The sequence below is a fragment of the Ixodes scapularis genome, unplaced genomic scaffold (assembly GCF_016920785.2).
Source record: "Ixodes scapularis isolate PalLabHiFi unplaced genomic scaffold, ASM1692078v2 PGA_scaffold9__187_contigs__length_104089568, whole genome shotgun sequence".
In the NCBI taxonomy this organism is placed as follows: Eukaryota; Metazoa; Arthropoda; class Arachnida; order Ixodida; family Ixodidae; genus Ixodes; species Ixodes scapularis.
In genome coordinates this window covers 64,832,011-64,856,497 of record NW_024609884.1, presented here as the reverse complement: position 1 = coordinate 64,856,497, position 24,487 = coordinate 64,832,011, and the positions used below count along the sequence as shown (strand labels likewise).

Here is a 24,487-nt window from a genome sequence, read left to right as displayed (position 1 = left end):
ATCCCTTTCTTCTTTCTCCGCCGTCTCCGCTTTAAATTACGTGTAAAAAGAAAAAAGAAAACAACAGCTAAACAGAAAAAAAAAAGGCGCAACAGAGAATGGTAATATCCTTTCGAGGAAGTGCCTTTCATGCGTGAGCAGAAGAAGAGGGAACAAAGTGTGTAGCGGAGAACGGTTGCTTATGACTTATCTAATCAGAAAACAGTCAGTCGCATACCCACTCAAGGTCTTTTATGTACAGTTACCTCCCATAAATTCCTCACCAAATTTTAGGCGAAAAAAAAAATGGTCAGGGTAGTGATTCTCATTCTGATAATTCGACAGCAGCTTCAAAGCAATTTGAGAAATGAGACAAAAACATCTAATGCTCTAATATTCGGCGAAGCGACATAAAATGCGGAGCGCAAGTTCGTCTGCTTCTTTTACAATGGTTGTGGTGACGTCAGCAAAGACGCGGAGCTTCGATAGTCTCCGATAGGATAGTGGGTAGACCTCAAATAAAGCTGCCTTGAGGTCTACCCACTATCCTTCTATCAGAACCAATCAGAGCTCGGCGTCTTTCTGACGTCACCACAACCATTGTAAAAGAAGCAGACGAACTTGCGCTCCGTATAAAACGGAATCGAGCAATTTGATGAAACGGCATTCGATTAACCGGTGTTCGGTGAAATATCCAATTATTATTGAAACGGCGTTCGATGAAACAGTGTTCGATGAAACGGTGTTCGATTAAATGTCTGGTACCGCTTTAAACGGCTTATTGTTTCTAGGCAGACTTCCACGTAATGGGTGACAAGTAATGAGTTGCTTTGACCCATAGTTAGGTTTTTACTAATGAGTTAATGACTTAGTTACCTAAAATAAAAAGGAACGGGTCTGTGTGGACGTGCCTGGCCGTAAATAACGTAAGTGATAATTGTATAATCAAATAATTCGTAGAGACTATGTGTGCTGATAGGACTTTTACATATATTAGGGTTCCGTGCTTTTGGATAAATCTCGAAAATTCCGGAAAACACCCGCCGGTGAAATTTCGGTCAATTCGAAATGATCGGATCAACTCCAAATTTAGATGCGGCAATGTCCCCCCCCCCCCCCCCACACACACACACAGACACACACACACAACACAAAGAAATCAGAAAGGGGGGAAAAAAGACGGTATATGACTATAAATTCTGATCAGCTTACAGGGTCAACGGTCCTGGGAAAATGCCACCACAGTTATCTTTCAAATTTCGGACCATTCATAAAAGGGGTGTTACCGCTTATTTCGTCAAGGTTCATTGAGGACAACAGGTCAGTGTACTTTCCGATCACGACAAAAACCACTGTTTTGGTTTCCACTTTAGGCCATACTAGTTGTGCTTTAGAGAAAAGAGAGGTAGTGTTTTTATAACAGCGGAAGCTATTGATAATTCTATATAATAGGGAAGAGGAGAAGTTGAACCTTCCCTATTACATCCTTTACCACTCCATGTCGCGCGGCCGCGGGGTAGGTTGATAGAATAGGATGGGATGAATACGAGCTTCCCAGTGACTACCTCAAGGAGTTTATTGATTTTAAGGTATCAACCTTTATCGAAGCAACGCTTGTGTGCAACTTCTGTTGTGAAAAACAAATTAGTATTTCCTATGGCAGTGGGACCAACGCCGAATCCAGCTGAAGAAATACTTATACAAGCGAGTTTTATTCTTTTTTTTATGTAGCATATGCTTATACCCGGATATTATTTATTTATTTATTTTTAATGGGAACTACCGCGAACATAAACTATGAGTTTTAGAGAAATGAAAATCAAACAAAAATGTACTCCGATGAATTCCGAATTTTCGTAAAAAGAAAAAAAAAAAATAAACTCCGAAAGACGCCCTCCGATTTTGACGAAAAATAAGCTATGAAAACACGGAATTTTACATATAATATTGATTGTTATTTGTGCGAATGTGTATTGCTATCAATATTCCAAAATATGGCACCTTGAACTATTGTTTATGAAATTCGCTAGCCTGTATCGTAGAGGTTAGTTGAATCACACACCTAAAATTTCAATAGCACATATTGTCCTCCTTCACAAAAAAAAAAAGAAGTAAATATTCGGTCTTTGTGAACTACGGTTGCCGATATACTAAAGAGTTTAGAATCAAAGGCCCCAACGGCTTTGTGTCCTCCAAGCAGCTTGGGTCCTCGCACTGCGCATGCTCTCTGCGACGCTCCCAGCTGCTCGGGTACCCAAAGCGCCCCCTATTCTAAAATTCTCCATGAGCACACAAATATGTGATCAACACCGAAAACTAAAAATTTCTGATCCCCACAATAACCCCTGTTAAGTATTTTTTTTCTACACAATTATACTCTATAATCCTCGTTAAGCAAATCGTTTATAATATAGTTGAGAAAAGAAAAATGGCACCTTTCCAGCGCCCCTTTTTGAGTCAGCACGGAGCGGTACTCGGTACAGAATGCGATTCCCACTTAGTTTATTGCATTAAAACATGTTTTGTTTTAAAAGCTCATTTCCTAGCTAAATAAATAGTTAATATATCAATTATGGGGAATGATTACATACAGCACTTTAAATACCGCGTTGAAATGGGTTTGTTACAAAACAGTGATTTGAAATACGATTGTGCGGCTGTTGGCCGATGAGATTTTTTTCATTTGATATCCCGGGTCTTTGTTTGGTTTTTTAATGCGAAAACTTGAATTTGAAAAACAAAACAAAAAATAAACAACCGCTAGTTCGCTTTAGAGTTTATATATACCTGGGACTAAGTTCGAGGCCATGGGAGACTAGAATAAAGGCGAAATTGCGCAAGTAGTTATCGAGTTAACTAAAAAAAATGAAAGACGTTTACAAATCTCTGTAATGCGAAACTAGAACGCAGCTCTTGAGGAGGAGAAGAAGAGGGTACGGAGGGACGTAAGAGGAAGTTTATGGTTGTAAATAGCAAAATCGTCTATTCGTTCAAGCCAATCTGAATCTCGCGCTGTCCCGCGCACGACGAGAGCGACGAGACGGGAACGCAGAGGACTGCTGCGTACACACGCAAAAATAGATAGCGAGCGTAAGTGCGAAAAGCTCGCGTCGTTGCGTACGTATGGAGCATGCGCAGTGTGGAGCACGCAACGCTAACGCAAAGGCGCAATAATAAAACTCTCTAATATACATCCGCTGCGCTATACGTTCGTGTGTTTTATGATCCGGCCCGTGACATCGTAAGATCACGTGGGGAGTTAAGCTCCATCATGCGAGAGCCAGCTGCGCGCGCCGACGGTCGCCTGTTACCGCAGGTTCCCGTGGCACATACCCAACCGAGCTACTTGTGCTCCTGTTCAGCACGTCCTCGTAACTCCGTTAATTAAAAAAAAAAAAAAAAAAGTAGAAAATTTCGGCGCCGAGTGAAGGCGTCGGTACGGATCCCACGGTCAGGGGTTTGATTCCCGCTGGGCCGCTCGGTAAATCTTACTGATTACAAATAATTCGCTCGATTATGATTTGTAGACTTCTTTTGAATAAGCTCGGTTTCCGTATGGGTGTAAACATTGTCTTCTATAGCCTATCTATGATTTATGTTGCCTCGGTCTGTGTGTGGCGGTTTTTCGTTACGCTCTAGCTTAACGCTTTACACATAAAATCCACCCTATTGCAGCCAAGAGAAGAGGAACACGACGAGGGCAAAATCCCATCGGAGCCCTTGTCAGGAAGCGGAAGCTCGAGAGATACCTTCATGGGGGCGGTCAACAAGAACACACGTCTACACTCTAAAAAAAGTCGGTGAGTTTACTTTCCCGCACAACACTCGGAGAGCCAATCAGCGCAACTTACGGAGGCAGCTCAGCGAATGACGATGCCGAAACATATGTTTAGACCAAAAAACGCACTCTGAGTTCTGACATTAAGCAATGCAAGTGTGACGTTTTGCATTGCTTAATGTCACAACTCAGACTGCGTTTTTTGGTCTAAACATATGTTTCCGCATTGTCATTCGCTGAGCTGCCTCCGTGAGTTGCAGTGATTGGCTCTCCGACTGTTGTGCGGGCAAGTAGACGCGCAGACTTTTTTTAGAGTGCACATTAGCACGATTAAATTATTCATAAGCCATTTAGCACAATCTGTGTTCTCCATTGAGTTTCAAAAATGTTAATCCGAATCTATAAATGCATGCACATTTTTTTTTAATTACCACCCAAGTATTTTGGCTAGCAACATATGTGTGCACACAAACGGATGATTGTTTTGGGAAACATCACAATGCGCTTCTAGGAACGAGGTCATCATTTCCCGCGTTAGCTACGGATCCCCCAAAGTTAGTGATTTTTTTTTTTTGCGAGTATAATAATTTTTGTGATGGAACCTGCAGAAAATCTAGTGCCCCTCGTGTGATCTGTTGCGTCACTTTTGTGTAACGTAATGTTACAAACATATACTTAAAGCTACAGGTGCTTTACGCGTGTTAGTCATTGCGAAAGAGTCAATTTTGTTGGTTGCATAGTGTGGGCCTTCAATACGTTTTGAAATATTTTTAGATATTTAAATTATAATTAAAATAAAAGTACTTTATATTACCGACCTGGATCGCATCATCAGAAATATGAATAGCTCCCATCTAGAAAGCGGTCTGCGTGCTTTGGACAAGCGGAGCTTTTTACGGAGTCTTATTTGCTGATTACGAAAAGATCCGGTTGTTAGAAGGTTTAAGTTTGATTTTACTGCTAAATGCAGTCAATAAGGAACGAAAACCTGAGAGGCACGTTAGCTACAAATTGCACACCTACCGGCACTCGGTAAAAGGCAGCACGCGCTTTAAATATGCATAGAAGTGACGAATTTAGCCGTATTTTACAACCTCCACAGAACAAAGCACATGTAGTTTGCAACAACAGGAAAGAATGAACACAAACACATATCTGTGTTTCTCGTCTGTTGTGTATTTATTATTTCGTGTCGTTGCTGCCGTTACCAACGCGTTCGTTAAGCATTTAACCATATAGTTTGTTTTATAAACATCTCTAACCCTCTTCTATAAAATCGTTTTTAGTATATCATCAAAGTTTTCTAAAACAGCGGTGAGCGAAAAACAACAACAACAACTATTGTTGAGACTTTTCTGGCATAGGATGCATGTAGTACCGGACCATGCATCTATTCTAGATGGTATAAGATGTTGTTCAGGCACATGTTTATAAAATATAGTAAGTTAAAACCTACGGCAAGCCAACAGCATGATTTTTTTTCTTCTTAAAATGAGTGTTTCGTAAAGCAGCTTGTTTCAACGTTGTATTTAAATAATTATATGTATTTTTGCCACTCATAATCTGCTATTTTAGCTGTGCATTGCGTCACTTAAAAAAAAGAAAAAAACATAGTAGAGGTTAGAAAAAGAGGGTTCGTAAATCTTTCGGAAATCAACATGGACCATGTTTTTAGCAGCTATAAACGCCCAGATACAGCAGACGTGGTAGAAATGTCAACAAGAAATACATTATTTAAAGTTTTTTTTTTTTAACTGCGTCAGAACTGTTTATTTTTGGGTGTTGATCATGTGTTTTCTTGCTAATATCTTGGTAACAGTACTATACAAATACTCATATTTTCATAATACTATTTCTGCGAGAGAAACAAGGCGTTAAACCTCATCTATATTATTAAAATATCCCATAAGGTACAGTTAAAATATCTCATAAGGTACAGGCCTGTCAATTTCGTTGACAATCGCTCGATCTGCCAGATTTGGGAATTTTTATGATAATACATATGACGCCATTGTAATTAATAATGTTCGTAACGACATAATTAGACTAATACATTTTGTCGAAACGTATTGGACTTCTTTTAACAATACAACTTTAGTTATTTACTACTAAACATCACCACTCCGGCAACGCGTGTATAAACGCGATATGAGATTTTTCGTGTCCCGATCTTTTACTTTCTCTGGGTAAAAATATTTCTGGACTCGCTTAAACGTGCTGTATACCACAGATTAGTCCATATCTTAAAGAAATATCGTCGAGTGAAGTATAAACGCCGATCTGCCACCCTTCTTTCGTTGTTTTTTTTTTGCGTCGAGAACGTGAGAGAGGAGGAGGAGACGAGAGGGGGCGTCAAAACGTCGCGATTTCTGATTGGAAGGATTAGTGGGTAGACATAAGGATAGCCACCTTTGTCTCCACCGCACTCGTCGAACGCGTTCGAATGCGAGAGCCAAACGCCAGACGCCTGCGTTCCACATTCGAATGTGTTCGACGAGTGCAGTCAACAGAAATGCTGCCTTTGTCTCCGCTGTACTCTAGTAACGGGTTCGAATGCGAAAGCCAAACGCCTGACGCCGGCGTTTCGTATTCTAACGCATTCGACGAGTGCAGTGGAGACTTAAAGGCAGCTATAGCGTTGTGTCTCCCCACTAATCCTTCCAATCACAGCCCGGCGTTCTGCCGTTCCTTCTCGTGTCCTCCTCCCCCTCAGATTCTCGGCGCATTTACATCTAGCAGATTCTGAATTCGGTGTCGTAATCGCCCCGTGACTGAGAACAAAAACGAGAAAGCCGGCGGTTATTAGCAGGCGGTTCTCAAACGGTGGTTTTCATTAAAAAAAAAAAAAAAATACTACTACAACTACTTCTAATAATAATATGCAATATCTTTTTCATAGTTTGGAGTGAGAGAATTGTATCTTCGTAATTTATTTGACTATAAATGAGGAATTATTGCTAAAATAAGCTTACCTCTCGTTGTTGCTGTTGGTTAGCTTTGTGTTTGGGTGTGATGCGCGTTCAGCAGAACTCCGTTTCCGCCCCTAACACCTGTATAACACAGACTTTACTAGCACATTAAGAATAAAAATAATAATTAACGCACTGTCACTAAGTAGCACGGAAACAAACATATCGAGGTCGGGGATTGTTAGAACTCGATAAAAGCGGATGGAGTAAGGTTTTCCGATAGCCCCTTTAAAGGCCCGTGCGTCTGCTTTCCGGCACACCACTCGGAGAGTCAATCACCGCAGCTTACGGAGGCAGATCAGCGACTGACGATGCCGAAACATATGTTTAGACCAAAAAACGCCGTCTGAGCTGTGACATTCAGCAATGCAAGCGTGACGTTTTGCACTGCTTAATGTCACAACTCAAACTGCGTTTTTTTATGTAAACATATTCGCTGAGCTGCCTCCATAATGTGGTGATTGGCTCGCCGAGTGTTGTGCGAGAAAGTAGACGCACGGGCTTTTTTTTTTTTTTTTTTAGAGTGTATTATGGCCACCGAAAAGTAAAATAAAAAAAAGTTTCTTGTTTCGATATTTTTTTTTTTTTTTTTATCGGCTATTTCCTCAATCTTATTGGCGGCGGAGCGAGAATATGATGCTCGAGAAACGCTTCTGAAGCCGTCAGTTGCGACCATTTTGACGCCCATGTGAAACGCGGGGCGCGTGACCGAAGCCCAAACAACTCGCCAGTAAGCACTCCAAAAGGCCAGCCCGTGATTCCCACCCAGATCTTTCCCTGAGCGGCAGAAGCATAGGACGCAGTGTGCACGGCTCGCTCCCGGTTTCGGTCTCAGAGGGGGCTGGGGCTGGCGCCTACACGCGACCCGAGCTCTGTGCCCTGACGACGCGTCCCCTCCCCTTGCCATATGGTCCCGGTCCTCGACACTCGCGCCGACCACCTCGGCCAGAAGAACGTCGCAAGTAAGCCGTTCAGAGTGGTCAATCCGCGCAGTGCGGTAGCGTCTGTACGAAGTTCGACCCCGACCCAACAGCGAGGTGGAGGCTTGGGCGGACCAATCTGCACGGCACACGCTCGGAAAACGCGGTCACGTGGCACGAAGCCAATGGACGATTGCTCGGCGCAAAGCCGCGGCCTCCGTTCCGCTGTCGGGAAAAGCTGCGCCGGTGGCGGAAAGCGATTGCGGCCCTGGAGGCGGAAGGAAGCGCGCCTTGGAGAAGCGAGCCACTCACTTGCTTGGTGACGGAATCGATGAGCCGCACGTACAGGTCCTGCTCCTGACGGACACCTGCGAGCGAACAGACAGGCTCGGTTGGCTTCGTCGAGAGTCCTTCCTCTCGGCCCCGCATCGCCCCCAAAACCGCGCCGATCAACCGCCGCTCGAATCGGTGCCCTCGTGACGGCGCCTTTGTCGTGTCACAAGAACGGCGTTCTGAGAGACAAGGCTGTCTACGCGGACGGCCTGCGTCGGGGGCTGGCGGGGGCCGGGGGCCTGGACTCGCCTACCCTGCGCTCCCGTTTCGATGCGCGCTTGTTTGTTCCACACGGGGAAAACTGGGTTGCCAAGGCGCATCGAGCGGGCGGGAGAACCGTGGGGAAAAAAAGGGCCGCTTTTACGAGGGCGAGCCATCGGTGGAGACCCAATCGCGGCGGATTCGACGCAGGACCCATCTGGACCCGGAGTCCTCGAGGGCCCATTCCGGTAATCCCGAGGTTCAGCACCGGGACCCGCTCGTAAAAGGCGAGGGAAAACGTTCCCCGTGGAATTAGGTGTTGCCCGAAGCGAGGCTTTGTTGTCCGCGTGCCGGCACGCGAGTTTCTTCCAGTGCGCGCTTCACTTCGTCGACTCACCGTTGGCGTACAACAGCTGCAGCCGGTAGTGGATGCCGTTGTTGGTCTTTTGGCCGTCGGACTCCTGCAAAGACGTGCGAGACTGAAGCCTGCGTCCTGTCACGGGTCGGCCAAGTGCACCGCCGCTGGTGCATTGCATTCTACTCGCTGTACGTAGCGCGACACTGGTGGCGCGAACAAGCAATTACCGGTTTTTTCCTTTTTTTTTTCTCATAATTTAAAGGCTGTAATTAAATCTACTATTGTAATGGAAAGGGACGACGGCATGTTCGCCATAACAGTGTCACGCAGCGAAGGTATACTATTTTTTATATCTCTTGTATTGAGTCGTGCGCATTTTTACTAGATACACAGGCGCAAGATCACAACTTTGAGGAATGCTTTGTTTTCGCGGGTATTTCCGCGAGAAGAAAACTTTTCAAGCCATGCTCTCGTGGTCGTGGCTCTCACTGCGCACTGCACAGTACTCTTGACATAGAGTATTCATGATTCCGAGTCACGGCCCAGTGTGAGGAACCCCCAGCCTGCTAAGGCTTGAGCTCCCCGCTTTGGCAGGTTTATTTATTTATTTAATTAATCTAAAGGCCCACAGGGGGCATTACATTGAGGGGGTACATAGAATGTACCCCCTCTATGTACTATACAACGCACTATACACTTTCGAGGTCGTGCCTTGGAGTCTCCACTGCAGGAATAGGGTTAGATATCGAGAAGATCTCATCACAACGCTTGGTACATTTGAGCGTCACCGACTAGCGTTAAAAAATCCCCAAAGCAAATTAAGCGTTCATGTTTAGACCGTGTAATGTTGTTCTGCCTTTGAGGTATGAAGACACGGATGTACGCTGTAAATGGGAGCTTTAGCCAGTGCAATACGCCTACTAGCCTGGGGTGTTTAACATGCACCACATAGTATATATATAGCGATGCACGAACGAATACCGGTACAATGCTCATTCAGGTTGAGACGGGCAGGGCAGGGTGGGGCTAAACCAAGGATTCCTGGATTTTGCAGCGCGACTTTTCGCTCCACGCGCCGCGAGCTGCGGTGAACTAACGCACAGCGCAATCGATCTTCCCATCAAAAGTTCATGGATGTAGCAAGGGTATATACATTGCCAAAAATAGTTTGGATCGCCCAAGTGTTACTTTTGATAGCTATGCCGGATAACCGACACTCTCAGGCAGGCCTGTGTAGGCAGTGCCCCGCGATGCCTCGGACCGCTCCAATGATTTTACGTACAATCAAAGCGGCACAAGGGATGGACGTATTTCCTCAGCTGCAAGTAAATAACCATAAGAGCGTGATGCAGCTCGCCTCATGCATTGCGTGGCGTATACACTATACTGTAAGAGTTTAGAGTTTTATGTCAAACGCTTTTGTTCCTTGTAGCTCACTGACGTTACGGCAGCGCAAACAAAGTCGTCAAAATCGACTTTCGCCACATCCGTGAATGATGGAATTGATATGCCTGCTCGTGGACCCCGCCTGCGAGTTATCGCCCGTTCCGCACTTCTTGAACTTTTCCGTTTCCAGCAAAACTCCGACATTTGTGGAGCGCTGCATCGTTGCTGCCGACATCGTCGTCGGCACGAGGTTAATGGGCCATTTGCACCAATATACGTCCGAACATCAGGCGTGATTCCGAACGAAGTATCCGGCGCGAACCGGTCGTGCACGTGGAGGTTACAGCCCGCAGCGGTGCAGTGCAGGCTGAGCCCGTCGCGCGAGGCGGGCCTTTCGACGGCCAATTACTCCTCCCTTCTAATGGCGCCGTTGATGTTCGAAATGTCCGGGCGCCGAACTGCACGTCGAGGCAAAAGCCGCGCTGTGGGGCGCTGCGCACACCCCATCGTCAAAGACAGCCGTTGAAAAAGAGCCCGATTGACGGAAATGGCCCAACGCTTTAGGCGGCGGACACCGTATAGCTCACACGACAGTTTCGAATTTCATCGCTTGCTTTCGATCGAGTCGAGTCTCGCCACGCTGCCGCACATTCCAGAGTGCGTAATGCATCACGATTGCTTGATAATCGTACTTTATTTATTCAGTTAAACTATCGGTTTCATGCCATACAGTGGCAAAGGGGGGCACCTTTTTACACTTTGAACGACCATTAATGCGCGTTATCGTCCGCCTTTCTCATTAGATAAACTGAAGTAATAAAGACCGATTATTAGTGTTCTACGTCTGGACAGAGCACAAGGTGCTGATTGGCTTAGTGAATCCAGAATTCTAAAACAAGGCGAGCTTGCGTTAGGATTCTTTTATCCCTCTGGTTAAGCTGCTGGCCAGGGGGACACTAGAAAAGAAGCAAAAAGGGGAACTTCGTTGGTTAATTACCTAAAATTAACTTGCTTGCTTCCTATTTATCTTGCCGGCACGGTGCAGTTGGAGAGTTAACGTCCGACCTCATTCGGTGTAGGCGTGACGTGAAATTTTGGTTAAACATTTTTTAATGGACGCTACGGGGCGAGAAATGTCATCCATGTGCACGGCTTCAAACCGAAAGTAGCCCGACGAAGAGCGCTCATGACGTCAATTTCTCTGCCTTGTCCCGGCTTCGCAACACACCTGCCTGCGCCGCAGGTGAAGTGATCAGTGCGTTGCAAGCGCAGAGGGGAAAGATCAACGTCACGGGCGCTCTTCACCGGGTTAGCATCGGTTTGAGGCAACAGGCAAGCGTGACATAACTCGCCCCGTAGTGCCCCCCAAAAAATTTCTAATCAGATCGTCACGTCACGGTCAGACTAGAATGATGTCGAGAGTCCATACTCCAACTACGTTATGCCTAAAAAATGATAAATTTTAAACGTTAATTAAAACGTTTAGGAAGCAGCTAGTAAATTAACCAGTTTCTTTCCTTGTGGTCCCCAGCCCCAGCTTAGTCCCAGGGAAAAACAAAACAAAAACATGGCTAAGAAATTTTTTCCCCTCTTAGTTCTAAACCCAAAGTAAAAATAAGTCCAATACACGCAGGAGCTTTGCAGAGTTCACAAGCCGTCACAACTTGAGTACGAGAGGGTGTAGCTAAGTTTTAGAGCAATCGTTACCTCACGATTGACTTTTGAATGTTTTTATTCGGTGCTACACGGTCTCATAGGCTGCCGAATGATCATGAGACGAGCGACAGTCCTTACTGATAATAATACTTCCTTCGGAATGTACATGTTTGGCACTGAAGCACCAGTAATCCCCAGAAGACGCCGTCTGGGAAGGTTTCTGTATCAGCTGCCTCTACACTTTGCACAATGCGGGGTTTCCAGAACGCAGCCGTCAGTACAAGGTTTTCTTCACGTGAGCTACAAGCATCTGAGCAAATATGCACCCCAGACTAAACGTTCCATCAGAAGCCCGGCTAGGATACGCCCGCAAAACATGCCGGCATGCATGTCTCACGATCTACTCAAAACGCCAGTAGCTCCAATAGTCCTGCAGTTTGTGGCAAAGGTTGTTCACTCTCTTTGGCTACTCAATATGCACTCTACACTCTAAAAAAAGTCTGTGCGTCTACTTTCACTCACACCACTCAGAGAGCCAATCACCGCAACTTACGGGGGCAGCTCAGCGAATGACGATGCCGAAACATCTGTTTAGACCAAAAAATGCCGTCTGAGCTGTGACATTAAGCAATGCAAGCGTGATGTTTTGCATTGCTTAATGTCACAACTCAGACTGAGTTTTTTGGTCTAAACATATGTTTCCGCATCGTCATTCGCTGAGCTTCCTCCGTAAGTTGCGGTGATTGGCTCTCCGAGTGTTGTGCTTGAAAGTAGACTTACAGAAATTTTTAGAGTGTAAAAAAAGTCTGTGCGTCTACTTTCACGCACACCACTCGGAGAGCCAATCACCGCAACTTACGGGGGGCAGATCAGCGAATGACGATGCCGAAACATCTGTTTAGACCAAAAAATGCCGTCTGAGCTGTGACATTAAGCAATGCAAGCGTGATGTTTTGCATTGCTTAATGTCACAACTCAGACTGAGTTTTTTGGTCTAAACATATGTTTCCGCATCGTCATTCGCTGAGCTTCCTCCGTAAGTTGCGGTGATTGTCTCTCCGAGTGTTGTGCTTGAAAGTAGACTTACAGAAATTTTTAGAGTGTAAAAAAAGTCTGTGCGTCTACTTTCACGCACACCACTCGGAGAGCCAATCACCGCAACTTACGGAGGCAGATCAGCGAATGACGATGCGGAAACATATGTCTAGACCAAAAAACGCAGTCTGAGTTGTGACATTAAGCAATGCAAGCATGACGTTTGGCTTTGTTTAATTTCACAACTCAGACTGTGCTTTTTGATCTAAACATATGTTTCGGCAGTGTCATTCGCTGAGCTGCCTCCGTAAGTTGCGATGATTGGCTCTCCGAGTGTTGTGCGTGAAAGTAGACTTACCGACATTTTTAAGAGTGCATGCTGGGTCATTGAAACGCGATACCTATATTGCTCATTTTATGTTCTGAATGGCTTAAAAAACACAAATAATTGCAATCCAATTGCATCGCGAAGACTCTTGACAACTTTCTGTTGCAAAGCCGTCAAAGGCATAGAGCTCACTCATTCTGAACACCGCTTAAAAGTATGTCGGCGCACTCCTGTTGCCCTCTTCCGAAAGGACACAGAAGGTTATCCCTCGGTATTACCAGAGAATGAATGCTTGCTAAAATCATAAGCCCAGAGCCCGTCACAGAAGGGAAGGGGGTAAGGAGGTTCAAAATGTAGGTATAAATTAAAAGCTGCAGTTTGGTAATTCCCAAACTGCAGCTTGACACACAATAGTACTGAGACGTACACATTATGTGACGGACAAAACAGACACATATTATAAGGAACTACGACCTCCACCTTTTTTTCAACGGCCGCCTTATATATGTTTAAAAAATGCTCTCTCTCTCTCTCAGAAAAAAAAAAGGAAAAAAAAAGCGGAAGATTTGGGCGTTTTAGAGGCTGGTTCAGAAAGCTGCGTTGCTTGCGTTCAGAGCAACCGAAACGACAGCAACGACAAAGACACCGAGAGACGTGTTCGCCGCACACAACGTGCCAAACAATGTAAAACCTATCTTTGTTAAGAAATCACGAGTCGCGGTTGTCGCAGAGTACCGGTCGTTGCCGTCGTTTTGGTCGCCCTGCACGAAACTGGCGGAAATGGGTGAGTCAGCCTTTAATTTGTACGGCGTTAAATGGTAAGCCGGTTAACAGTTCACAAGGCTTTCTTTTTTTTTTAATTCTAAAATAGCGATTCAGTGGCCGAACTTCACAGCTCTTGGAGCGTATAAGCTCGCGCTGCGGACTCAGATATCGCCATTTTAGATCCTACTTCTTCGTGCTTCCGTTTGACGGGCGTTGCACCCGCTGTATACCCGCGCAACCCCTAGTGCCTACTGCATACTAAAAATACAAGGTCAACCGCCGTACTGCACTGGAAAATTGTACCTCCAGAGGGAGAACCTCAGGCGCCATCAGGTGGACTCCCCTGTTTAAGCCTGCCTTCCAGAAATGTCTGAATATCTGGAAAGTGCCTTTGACACTAAGTAAGTTTTTGAACTTGAGAATAAGATTCCAGCACAAGGCTTCTGCAGGCAGTGTGTAAGACTTTCGCACGCTACGGATTGCCGACTCTTGTAAAAAACGATTGAGTGACTCTGGATCGTCCTACCTGGTCCTTTTCGACAAAGCCAACAAAAGCGGTGCGCTCCACCTCGACGGGCTGGCCTGCCTTGTCGTACAGCGCGATCACGAAGTGGAAGAAGTTGCTCTTGCGCAGGTTGGACGGTGGCTGCTTCTCGAAGTGGGCACGGCCCAGGCCCACGCTGCAAAGCCGGACACGAAAGAAACATGGAATCGTCGGGATTTCAGCAATGCGACAACACTCCCAGATAATTCTTTATATAGACTGCCTCCAAAAACTCTCGAAACACAAACAATTGATCTAAGAAAAGACACTGGTGCTTTTTGTCATTACCTAGGCTGCTTAGTGAACACAGCAGAATTGCAACGCCGGCCCGCAGATTTCACTCTAAGAAATGCCTGCGCGTCTACTTACCCGCAAAAACCTAAAAAATCCAATCACTGCGATCTAGGAAATCAGCTCAGCGAATGACGAAGCGGAACATCCGTTTAAATCTAAAAATGAAGTCTGCGCTGTGCCTTTACGCAATACAAAGCCTCATGCTTGCATTGCCTAATGCCACAGCGCAGATTTATTTTTGAGGCCTAAACAGATCTTCCCCCACATTCGCTGAGCTGATTTCGTAGATCGCCAGAGATTGGCTCTTCGAGTGTCTTGCGGGTAAGTAGACGCGCAGGCATTTCTTAGAGTGAACATACACTCTAAAAAAAGCCCGTGCGTCTACTTACTGTTCCGCACAACTCTCGGAGAGCCAATCACCGCAACTTACGGAGGCATCTCAGCAAATGACGATGCCAAAACATATGTTTAGGCCAAAGGACGCAGTCCGACTTGTGACATTAAGCAGTGCAAGCGGTACGATCTGTATTGCTCAATATCACAAGTCAAACTGCGTTTTTTTGCTCTAAACATATGTTTCGGCATCGTCATTCGCTGAGCTGCCTCCGTAAGTTGCGGTGATTGACTCTCCGAGTGTTGTGCGGAACAGTAAGTAGACGCACGGGCTTTTATTTTTTTATTTTTAGAGTGTTTAGTGAATAAAATAATTTATGCTTCCGGCCACATGCAATTGGTTTTCACACTCGGGGCCAATATACCACTGCCTTTGGCACGACAGTATGGGAAAGGGGCGATTGTTTTTTATGAACCGTCTAAGGCAAAGAAACATGCCGGAAGAGGCAGCAGCCAGAGTGCACAAATTTCGCGGGTCCTTTCCATGGTTGTCATCACCACCGCAATGCAGCGAAGAATTTCAATTTTCCATTCTATGCCCCGGCATCCTCGTTAAACTGCACCGTGCGCCTTCCCGGGAGGTGCCCGCGAAGCGCCGCGCTCTGCTCAGTAGCCCCGGTCGCCCCATAAAATTCAAATGGTTATATGCGACTGAATTTTAATAAAAATAAAAGCGATAAGGAGAAAAGCAAACAGGCGCGGGGGAAAGAAGCGCGCGCGGGCCCTTTCCCGTCCGCCACTGCCCCCCGTCTCCCCTTGGAGTTCTTGAGCTGTCCGAAATGTATCCACCCCGGTTTTACATCCTGCCCTGTGTGCGTTTGTTTTCTTAAATATTTGCTAGGTTGCGGGGAAGGAGGGAGTGCTCGTATGAATATATGGCTTCGAGAGCACGCGACACGAAGAGAAAAATAATTCTAAAGAGAGACAAAGCCGCTCAGCCCCACTTTCCAGCTTCGTTTTCTATCCACCGTTTTGTTCTTTTGTCTTTTTTAAATTGTTCGAGGATTGTTCACCCGTTATTATTCTTCTACCATATCCTCTTCTGACAGACCCTTGTCGAGTTTCGCTTCCCGTGCCTTTTGCTGTTTTGTCGCAGATTCAAAAGATGGCGGAATACTTCGAGAGTTGTCTTCAACCGCGGACACACACGTACAAAAGAGCAAGCCTATTTCAATAGAACAAAAAAGGCGAAGCAAACTATTGAGATAAGAAGAACACGTTAGTGGTGACAACTTTACTTGTAGCGGGTTACGTAGTCATTTTTTTAACCTGGAACTACGGACGGATGGTGGAATTGACAATAGGTCGATTTATTCGCTTAGCTCGAGAGAAGGAAAACAAGCGAATCAAATGCCCTATTGTAAGCTCCTCTGTTCATCATTACTCCAAAGTTCAAAGATGCATACGTAACGCGGTACATGTAACATGGTTGCTTGTAACGTGTTCTTCGCAAGCGAAGTAACCACTTGGTTCCTCCTGCGGGGTAGAGTAAATGAAGTACGGAGGAATCCTATATATTACAATGTAGTCAATTAAATAGGAAGCTTAAATCAGTTACTTCAATGTTTCTAACGGAGGCGCTTATTGATGAACGTGCATATGTTTTCATTTGCAACGTGGGAGATTACAGTTGTGAGGAGATATAAGGAAGTATTATTATTGGCTCGGAGAATGTATTGATTTTGATAATTTGGGCTGCTCTTTGTATTTTAGTTAGTGTAATCCTAGTTTTTAAAACATTAACACGTGCAATCTATCACTTTAATATATTTAATAGAAAATCAAAGCTTCTTCGGACAAGGCAGCCGATTTTCGCAATATATTAACGCAAGGCATTCTCAGACGTTTGGCACTTTCTGAGGCAGATGAAGCATGGCGGTACTGAGGTAAGCATTTTCATGAAGTGTTCAACATTGTTTTCAATGGCTGTGCGCAAAAAAAAAAAAAATAAAAATAGTGAATTAACATAGATTATTAATTTTGCTCGCTAAAGGTGGGCGCACTGGGCCGTGTTTCGAATATATCTGTAACTGCATCCCGTATACAAAGTAAAAAAAAAAAAAAAAAAAAAAAAAAAAAAGAAAAAAACAGCAGGAAAATAGGGTTCTGTTAATTTCTTTTTTTTTTTATGTAGCGAGACACTTTATTATAGACCCTCTTTTAGCTCTCGTGCTGCTTATATTGACCCAAATAGTAATTTCAATATTTAAAAAATAGAATAAAAAATGTCCGAGGTGCAGGCGGTGTAGGGGAGGGCGTTGGGGGGCTTCTTTCTTGACTTTCTAGTTCTCTCGTCGCTTATTTCAAGGGGAACACTGCAAATGTATTTGATGCGTATTTATTTGTCAGAGATGCGTTTTTGTAACGCTGTAATAGAAGAGAGGCGAACTCAGACGCAGTAGTTGTGTCCTATCAGTGTATGGTTCGCGATGAATTTCTTTAGTTCAGGCCAGAAATTCAGCACTATGGCTTTGTTATCTATGAACTGTTGTCCAAAGTGCGTAGATGTTTTGCCATCTTGAAATTCGGACCGCTTTTATCGTCGAGCAACTTTTGAGTCACCTTTTGGTGTTCAAACTTATAACAAATATCCGCTCAGGCACTGACGCACAAGCCCGACCGCAAACCCACCGATGGCGCGAGGTGGATTCGGCTGCAGCGCTTCGACCTCACGCTTAAACGGACAGGCTTCACAGAAGCCTACTGATAGCGTCGCGTGTGACGCTGTAGACATGCCGTCGTTTGCACACCTCGCATGCGCGGAGACACAAAGTCAACTTGTCATGTTTTCGCGCACCCCGTCGCGTGCGGCGCACAAAGCGCTTAGTGCGCCCTGAGTCGCTGCGCGCGACGCTGCGCGAGCCTCCGGGACATAGCCAGCTGCAACAGGGCGGATCCCAAAGCGGGGAGTGTGGCGCGCCTTCGCTTCGCGATTGGTGACCACCTCTCGAGTGGGCGCAACGTCCGTCCGAGCGACACCCTGAAGGGTCCGAAGGCTCTCAAGGGACCTTACGGTGCGGGAACTATCGCTGCCGACATCCCCGTCAGTAGACATTTCTCAAAAATGCGTGTCATCTAGTAGCAGCTAAGCTGAGTCCACTATTGCCTGGGTACGAATACTGAGCATGTATTGGATACGAAGGCGGCATCATCAGCGTTCGGCGACTACTCGTACCCAATGATACGCTTCGTGCACCACAAACGGCGACCACCAACCTTGCTTGATGAGAATTTGAAAAGGGTTTATTCCATAGCTGGCCCCACTTGTCTTTGAACAACGTTCAAGCTGCTCAAACAAAGTTCATCATAGCCTTTGCACTGACTAAAATTTTCATTGATAGTAACAAACAAACCTTTCTTGCTCGAGCGCTCAAGTGCCTTGGATTTCGTTTATCAAACGTGTCGTGAAGAGCATTTCTTGGCTTCCGCGTCATGCGACTCTATTATAAGCCCCTCGCCAACAAGTTCACAAATTAGGCCGCATTTTCTTTACGTGTTGCTTATGCAAGAGGCTGAAACACGATAGTTATAAATGTCTGCATTAAAGGGGTACAGAATCGAAGACCCCCGAAACACTTTGAAACGGGTGAAGTATGATCCATATTATGCGTAAGTGATAGTTACACGCTTGTATTTTCAGCAGATGGCTATACTTTTCGTTTCAGCCGACGGTTTCTGGCGAGCACTTCAAAATCAGCCATCGGAGCGGCACGATGCGTCTCGGGATATTTGCCCGTGACGTCGCGCTCGCAACGTCACGGATTACGATCATCGTCACTTCGCGGCGCCAGCTTTACCGTCAACGCAATGCGTTAACACGTTACAATCCCGCGTAGTGGGGAATACCCGATGTATGGTGTACTAGAACTGAGAGGTTTGCCCTGCGCCGATCGCTCCCGGGCGCCTCCATCGGACACTACAGAGCCGTGGCGCTGCTATTAAAGGGTCCGTGACGTCAGACATTCCAACGAAGCTCGACCCCCCCCCCCTCCCCCCCCCCCAACTACCAGGTGGTATTGGAAAATCGCTTTATTCGTATTAACATTGCTTTTCTTGCGTTTACGGACAAAAGACTGGTGTTTGTGAGCTGCTGTAAAAAATGAGACCACGCCTACACAAAGAACAATCGGGCCTAAAATTTCGCTTGTACCACTTTCATTAAGCAAGCTAAGGCGAGAAGAAAAAAAAAAAGTCAGTCAATATGTTTGACATATTATACATTGCGAAAACGAAGCTTCTTGGCGCCACCATTATGTGATAGTGCAGATCGTACACTGAAACTTGAGCTTGAACGTCCTTTATATCGGTTTATATTGGACCATATAATTATATTTAAAACCAATATAATTTTTCTTTGGCCCTCGCGCCTGCACGCAAATGCACTGAGGTTTTCAAGGCCACCGTTGGTTCGTTTCAATGGCAAACTGGGTGGAAAAGTAGGTCTCACCTGAAGAGCATCCTCTGGCTGGGTACCAAATACTCCGAGCATACGGCCTCCATGTTCCTGTAAACAGACAAAAGAAAACAAATTATACGAGCAATTCATAACTCCACAGTAGGCGACGCCACACTGATGAGAAGACGTGACGGAGGGAAGCAGAGAGCTACCGCCCATTCAAGTCTGCGTATCAGTACGAACCAACGCATAGCTTGGCGGGCGGATGACGTCACGACTTCTTATTGCATCCAATGGATAGCATAGCGGGCACAATGAACCTCCTCCCCTCGCGACGATGTCTCACGTTACGAGGTATCACCACCAAGCAAGCTGGTGTTGGTAGTACCTCGTAAGCGGCTCCTCTCATTCAAAGAACACGGAGAACCCATGGAAACTTCTCATTATAAAGCATACTCCTCCTCGCCCTCTCCACCCCTGTATACGTTTCAATTTAATAATAATAATAGCTTTATTTCCCATCAAAGCGATAGGGGAGGTTGGGGGAAAAAAGCTGAAAAATCAGCTTGATAAACCCGTTGAACACAAGGGCGTGTCGTGCATGCATCACATACAAAACACACCCAAAGCTCGCCGTAACCAAGCATAACAAATCATACCGCCCTTATAATGGACGCACAATACATTCTGTGCTCCTCGGTTTTATCAGAATGTTCGAGACTAATTTCTTTTCTTTGTTTTCTCATTTGGAATGTGAGCTAATTTTTATCGCTAAGTAATAAGTGAGAATTTAGTCGAACTTCGTTCGAAACTACAAATCGAATGATGCTGAATGACGTTCATCTTCTCAGCCTAACATGGACTAACCACAAGGGCTACAAGCGCGAGATTCCCGCGTTTGATCGCGCCTCAGCTGCAAGAGCACTCGTGCAGCGTAAGCATCATATATATATATATATATACTTTGTATTTTTCACCGCAATATTAAACTACGCATTGTCGAACGCTCATTCTCCGCTCAAATGTAGCGCTGCTGTCCAAACCAGATGCCAAAGTTTCAGAGTTAACCGTAATCTCGAGTCAAAAGTTATAGGCCTCTGAAACTTTAAATGGGAAAATAAGGACCCGTTATAGCCGGTTGTCGGTAACGTGCGTCATTCAGCTCCATCTGTTATAAGAGGTCCACCGGCCGACATTTTCCCATAAACAATTAAACAAAATCGGTAATAACTTTTGAATAAGATAACGGTTAGTTGTGAAACTTTGGCATCTGGTTCGCAGCGCTAGGGCTACCTTTGGGCTAAAAATGGGCGTTCGGTAACTCGCATTTAATTTTTTTCGGCTAAAAAAAAACAAACGAAAAAACTGTAAACATTTTTTGGGGACATCCTGTATAGTTCGTTTACCCTTCAGTTGAGACTAGAGGCTCCGCCTTCGACGCCAGCTTTCTGCCCTTGCTAATACTAGTGTGAGCGTGCAGACACGCGCAACCAAACTACTGCGGAACCCAGCGAGCTCCCGTTGAAGGTGGAGCTTCTGGTGTCAGCTTAACGGTGAACGGAGTTTTTGCAGTTAGTCCATGTTAACGTAAGATGACATAGAGACTAAAGGGGTATTCACACGAGGGAGAAATCCCGGGAATTTCTCCACGACACGCGCATCCCGCGACGAAAAAGTCAGGCTTTGCTATGTGCAAAAAGTCTCGCGTTTTCGTCTCGGGATGCGCGCGTGCCGGTGAGAAATTCCCAGGATTTCTCCCTCGTGTGAATACCTCTTAAGAATGAAGTAGATGCTCCTTCTCTAGCACGAGGTTTCTCCCTTTGATAACACTTCGTCGCACGTGCAGCGGAAGCCCCCAAAAAGGCAACGAGCGCGTGCAAGAGGCAGAGCTTCTACTGCATTCTTAGCCTGGCACCGATTATTGGGTAATGATGTTGCTTGCAGTACCAGATGCAGATATCACGCGATCACGAAAAAATATATATGGAAACTGTGCCAAGCTCCCCGTATGGTAGCCATTTCGGTTCAGGAAATGAGCAATTTCTCCTTGACCTTTCCATTCTCGGTGAGCCAACCCGAATTCGCTGGTGACGGGTAGCTTTATAGAGACGATTCTTATGTACGGAGATTTTGCTATCATCCCACCGGCGAAACAAGCGTACATCTTCGTACCACCGCCAGATGCGGCATCGGTGCTTGGAGGCATTGAAAAATAATTTTCTTGAATCCGAGATTCGTGGAGATGGGCATAATTGATAAGTTGATTGCATACGCAGTGCCAGAGACGCTTATATTGGCGAGGAACGCCTTCAGTGCGATGATGCTCCATGGTGATCTTGGGACGGCTGCTTTAGAACGGCCCTCTCGAAGCTTCGAAAATTTGAAGTGACCAAAATGGCGATTGCCAGGGCAACTCAGGCAATCTCCTTGCGAGGTTTTGGTCGTCTGCATTTTAGTATTCGTTTGTGTCCGGCTAGCAAGCAGGGAAGGCGATGGCGCTACTTTCCCAGGATCCAGTGACTTTAGAAACTGCGGGGTTCAAGCAGTGTCGGCGGTAACGAGTTGCAAGTAACGGCGTTACCAGTAGCGCGTAACTTTTTTGTAACGTGGTAACGTAATCATTACGTTTCCAAAATACTAACGGGTAAAGTGCTTGCGTTACTCATTTCAAGTAACGGGTAACGTAGTTACGTTGCTCGCTACATTTTCTTCCCAGGACCCGAAAAAAGTACACTTCAATTTTTTTCCTGTTTCTATACTTCGGTTCCCTTTAAGTCCACACGCAGCCGACGCTACGAAATTATGGGACCGGTCCAACAGCGTCAAAACCGCAGCATTATGGTGTTCGTCATGTTTCTCTACGTGTTCTATCATCGACTGGACTAATCATAAACAGAAAAGTGTCCAGTGAGTTACGCTTTTGACGCTGCCCGATTGGTCCCATTTATTCGTAGCGTCGGCTGCGTCTGGACTTAGGCTAAAGCAAAGCATAGGCGCCGAGTTATTAATTAATAATTATTGCCATCATTTCACGTACCTTCAAAATTTTGCCTGACTTTTCCCCACGCACAAAAGTTACACTTTAGAAGTACTCCAACGCCCACGCCCGTTGTCCCAATGTAGAAACAAACAAATGCTGTCGCAAAAAAAAGAAGGAAAAAAAAAAGAAGAAAACTCTGTCATTGTCAATTTATAAATAAAAAGTAACGCGAAAGTAACGTGCGTTACTTTTTATCGCTAATGGTACCGGTTACGCGTTCCTTTTGTTTTAAGAGTAACGAGTAACATATTTCGTCATATATATATATATTTTTTCTTTTATAACACCTACAACACCGGTTACAAAGCAGTGGCCAAGCACCTACAAAAGCTCAGACCTCGATCCGGGAGACGCTGTGTCACGTGCTCCAGAAAAAGAAAAAGAGACAGCCGCATGAACGTCGAGAAATCCCTGTGTTGGCGTCCTAATCTTGCACTTAAAAGGCTGTGATCGAGTCATGGCTCGCCAGTATTAAGCTCTATAATTTTAAAGTTTTTCTTTCTTTTTTTTTTTTGTAGAAGACGACGACACACCTTGGCGGTTGATAACAATTGCACGAGTCGCGAAATGCGAGAAATGGCTTGCACCATTGAGATGTTAAAGGCGACGGTGCTCGCCGCAACGAACGGACGACTCGGACTCGAACCTTTTTATTACAAACCGTATATCAGCTTAGTGGGACCGACCTTTTGTTGAGTAGCGGCGATTCATTTATGCGCAGAAAGCGAGCAAATAAAAGAAGGAATATTGAATTCCAAAGCCTCTTCACATTCATTCGCAAATGTCCGCGAACGCTTGGGATTTTTTGAACTTGTGTTTCTTTTTATTCTCCTTTTTAATACCTCTCAACACTTTCTTATTTCTTTTTTCCCCTCCGCTCGCTTAGCGTGGAAAATGAGGGAGTCTCAATAACAGGGGGCTGAAAAACGAGAGAGCGACGATTTTTTTTTTTTTTGATGTTCAGACCTTTTCGAGGTCTCTTTAAAATCTTTTCACAGCTTTTAAAATAGAGGGCCATTGCCAAACATGTTAAAAAAAAAAGAGTTATTCCGTTGCAGAAGCGTGCTTGCCAAGCAGTGGGACGCTGGAAGCCCGGAGCTCGCTTTTGCAGTTTCTGCTACGCTTACACCTTAAGTTGGAATGTTGCTTATTTTACAGAAGTTACCCAAATAGACCGATCTCATGAAGCGTTCGGCGCATGCGCGAAGTCGCCATACTTTCATTTCACAGGAGGCAAGCGGCAGTGCCCGAGACGGCTCGTGCTGTCTCGTGCACTTCATGCGGTGAGGCTGTTCCACATGCAGAAAGACTAAAACTTCCCTCGATGTATTACGGCAGTGGTGGAGTAGCCAAACTGACTGGTCCGTCCGTCAACACTTCACGCTTATCAAGCATGCAAAGGTCATCGGTTTTTGTTCACACGCTTGGGTTTTCGCAAATATTACTTCTATGTTGCTTCCAACTTAATTGGTTTCTCCTCAACTAAAGATTGTTTCCCTGGCGGGATGGTTAGGCCGTTTATTGCAATACACAAAAGAAGCATTTACTTTTGGAGACAAATTATCTGTTTCCTCTAGCGTATCGGAGGGAGGCAAAGCAAAATTAAACCGTTATATACGAAGCATGTCTGCGTGCCTCGATAGACCCTTTTCAAAAGAGCGCGCTATCTAGTAGCCGCTGCGTTCATTATTCGAGTTCGCCCTTGTTCGGCCACGTCCTTTGAGCGTGCATTGGACACGAGGGCTCCATCAACCTTCGGCGTGAACTCGGCTCAGTTCGGATTGAGGGCGAGTGCTGTGTCAGCGTTCGGGGAGGACTCGGACCCAATCGCGCGTTTCGTGCCCAAGAAATGGCGACCGCCAAGATTGCTTGACGGGGTTCTGAAGATTGACTATTTTCGCAGTGCGCGTTGAGGGTCATTGTTGTCGTTTGCGAAGGGAGAGAGCAGCGATCGACGATGCACCGTTGAGGTTCGAACTCGGAAGCGCAATGTGCGCTCAGCAATTTTGTGCACTTGAACGGCACGCTCACTGTCTCTGAGCACGCGGCGTTTGTGAGTCCAGGGCCGGCTTGCTAGAAGCAGCGCCTCGAATGAGACTGTCTTATCTTAGA

The 24,487-nt window shown here is 45.6% G+C and overlaps 1 protein-coding gene across 1 annotated transcript in view; it reads right to left on the bottom strand.

Annotated features, from left to right (window-relative positions):
• The window catches only part of LOC8036695 (transcription factor collier), a 181,847-nt gene that overhangs the window by 123,659 nt on the left and 33,701 nt on the right, over window positions 1-24,487 (bottom strand). The window contains exons 2-5 of the mRNA XM_042287107.1: window positions 19,387-19,443; window positions 14,235-14,388; window positions 8,578-8,641; window positions 7,959-8,014 (exon numbers count right to left, since the gene is read on the bottom strand). Coding sequence (XP_042143041.1) covers window positions 7,959-8,014; window positions 8,578-8,641; window positions 14,235-14,388; window positions 19,387-19,443 — 331 coding nt within the window. The remainder of the gene's footprint in view (window positions 1-7,958; window positions 8,015-8,577; window positions 8,642-14,234; window positions 14,389-19,386; window positions 19,444-24,487) is intronic.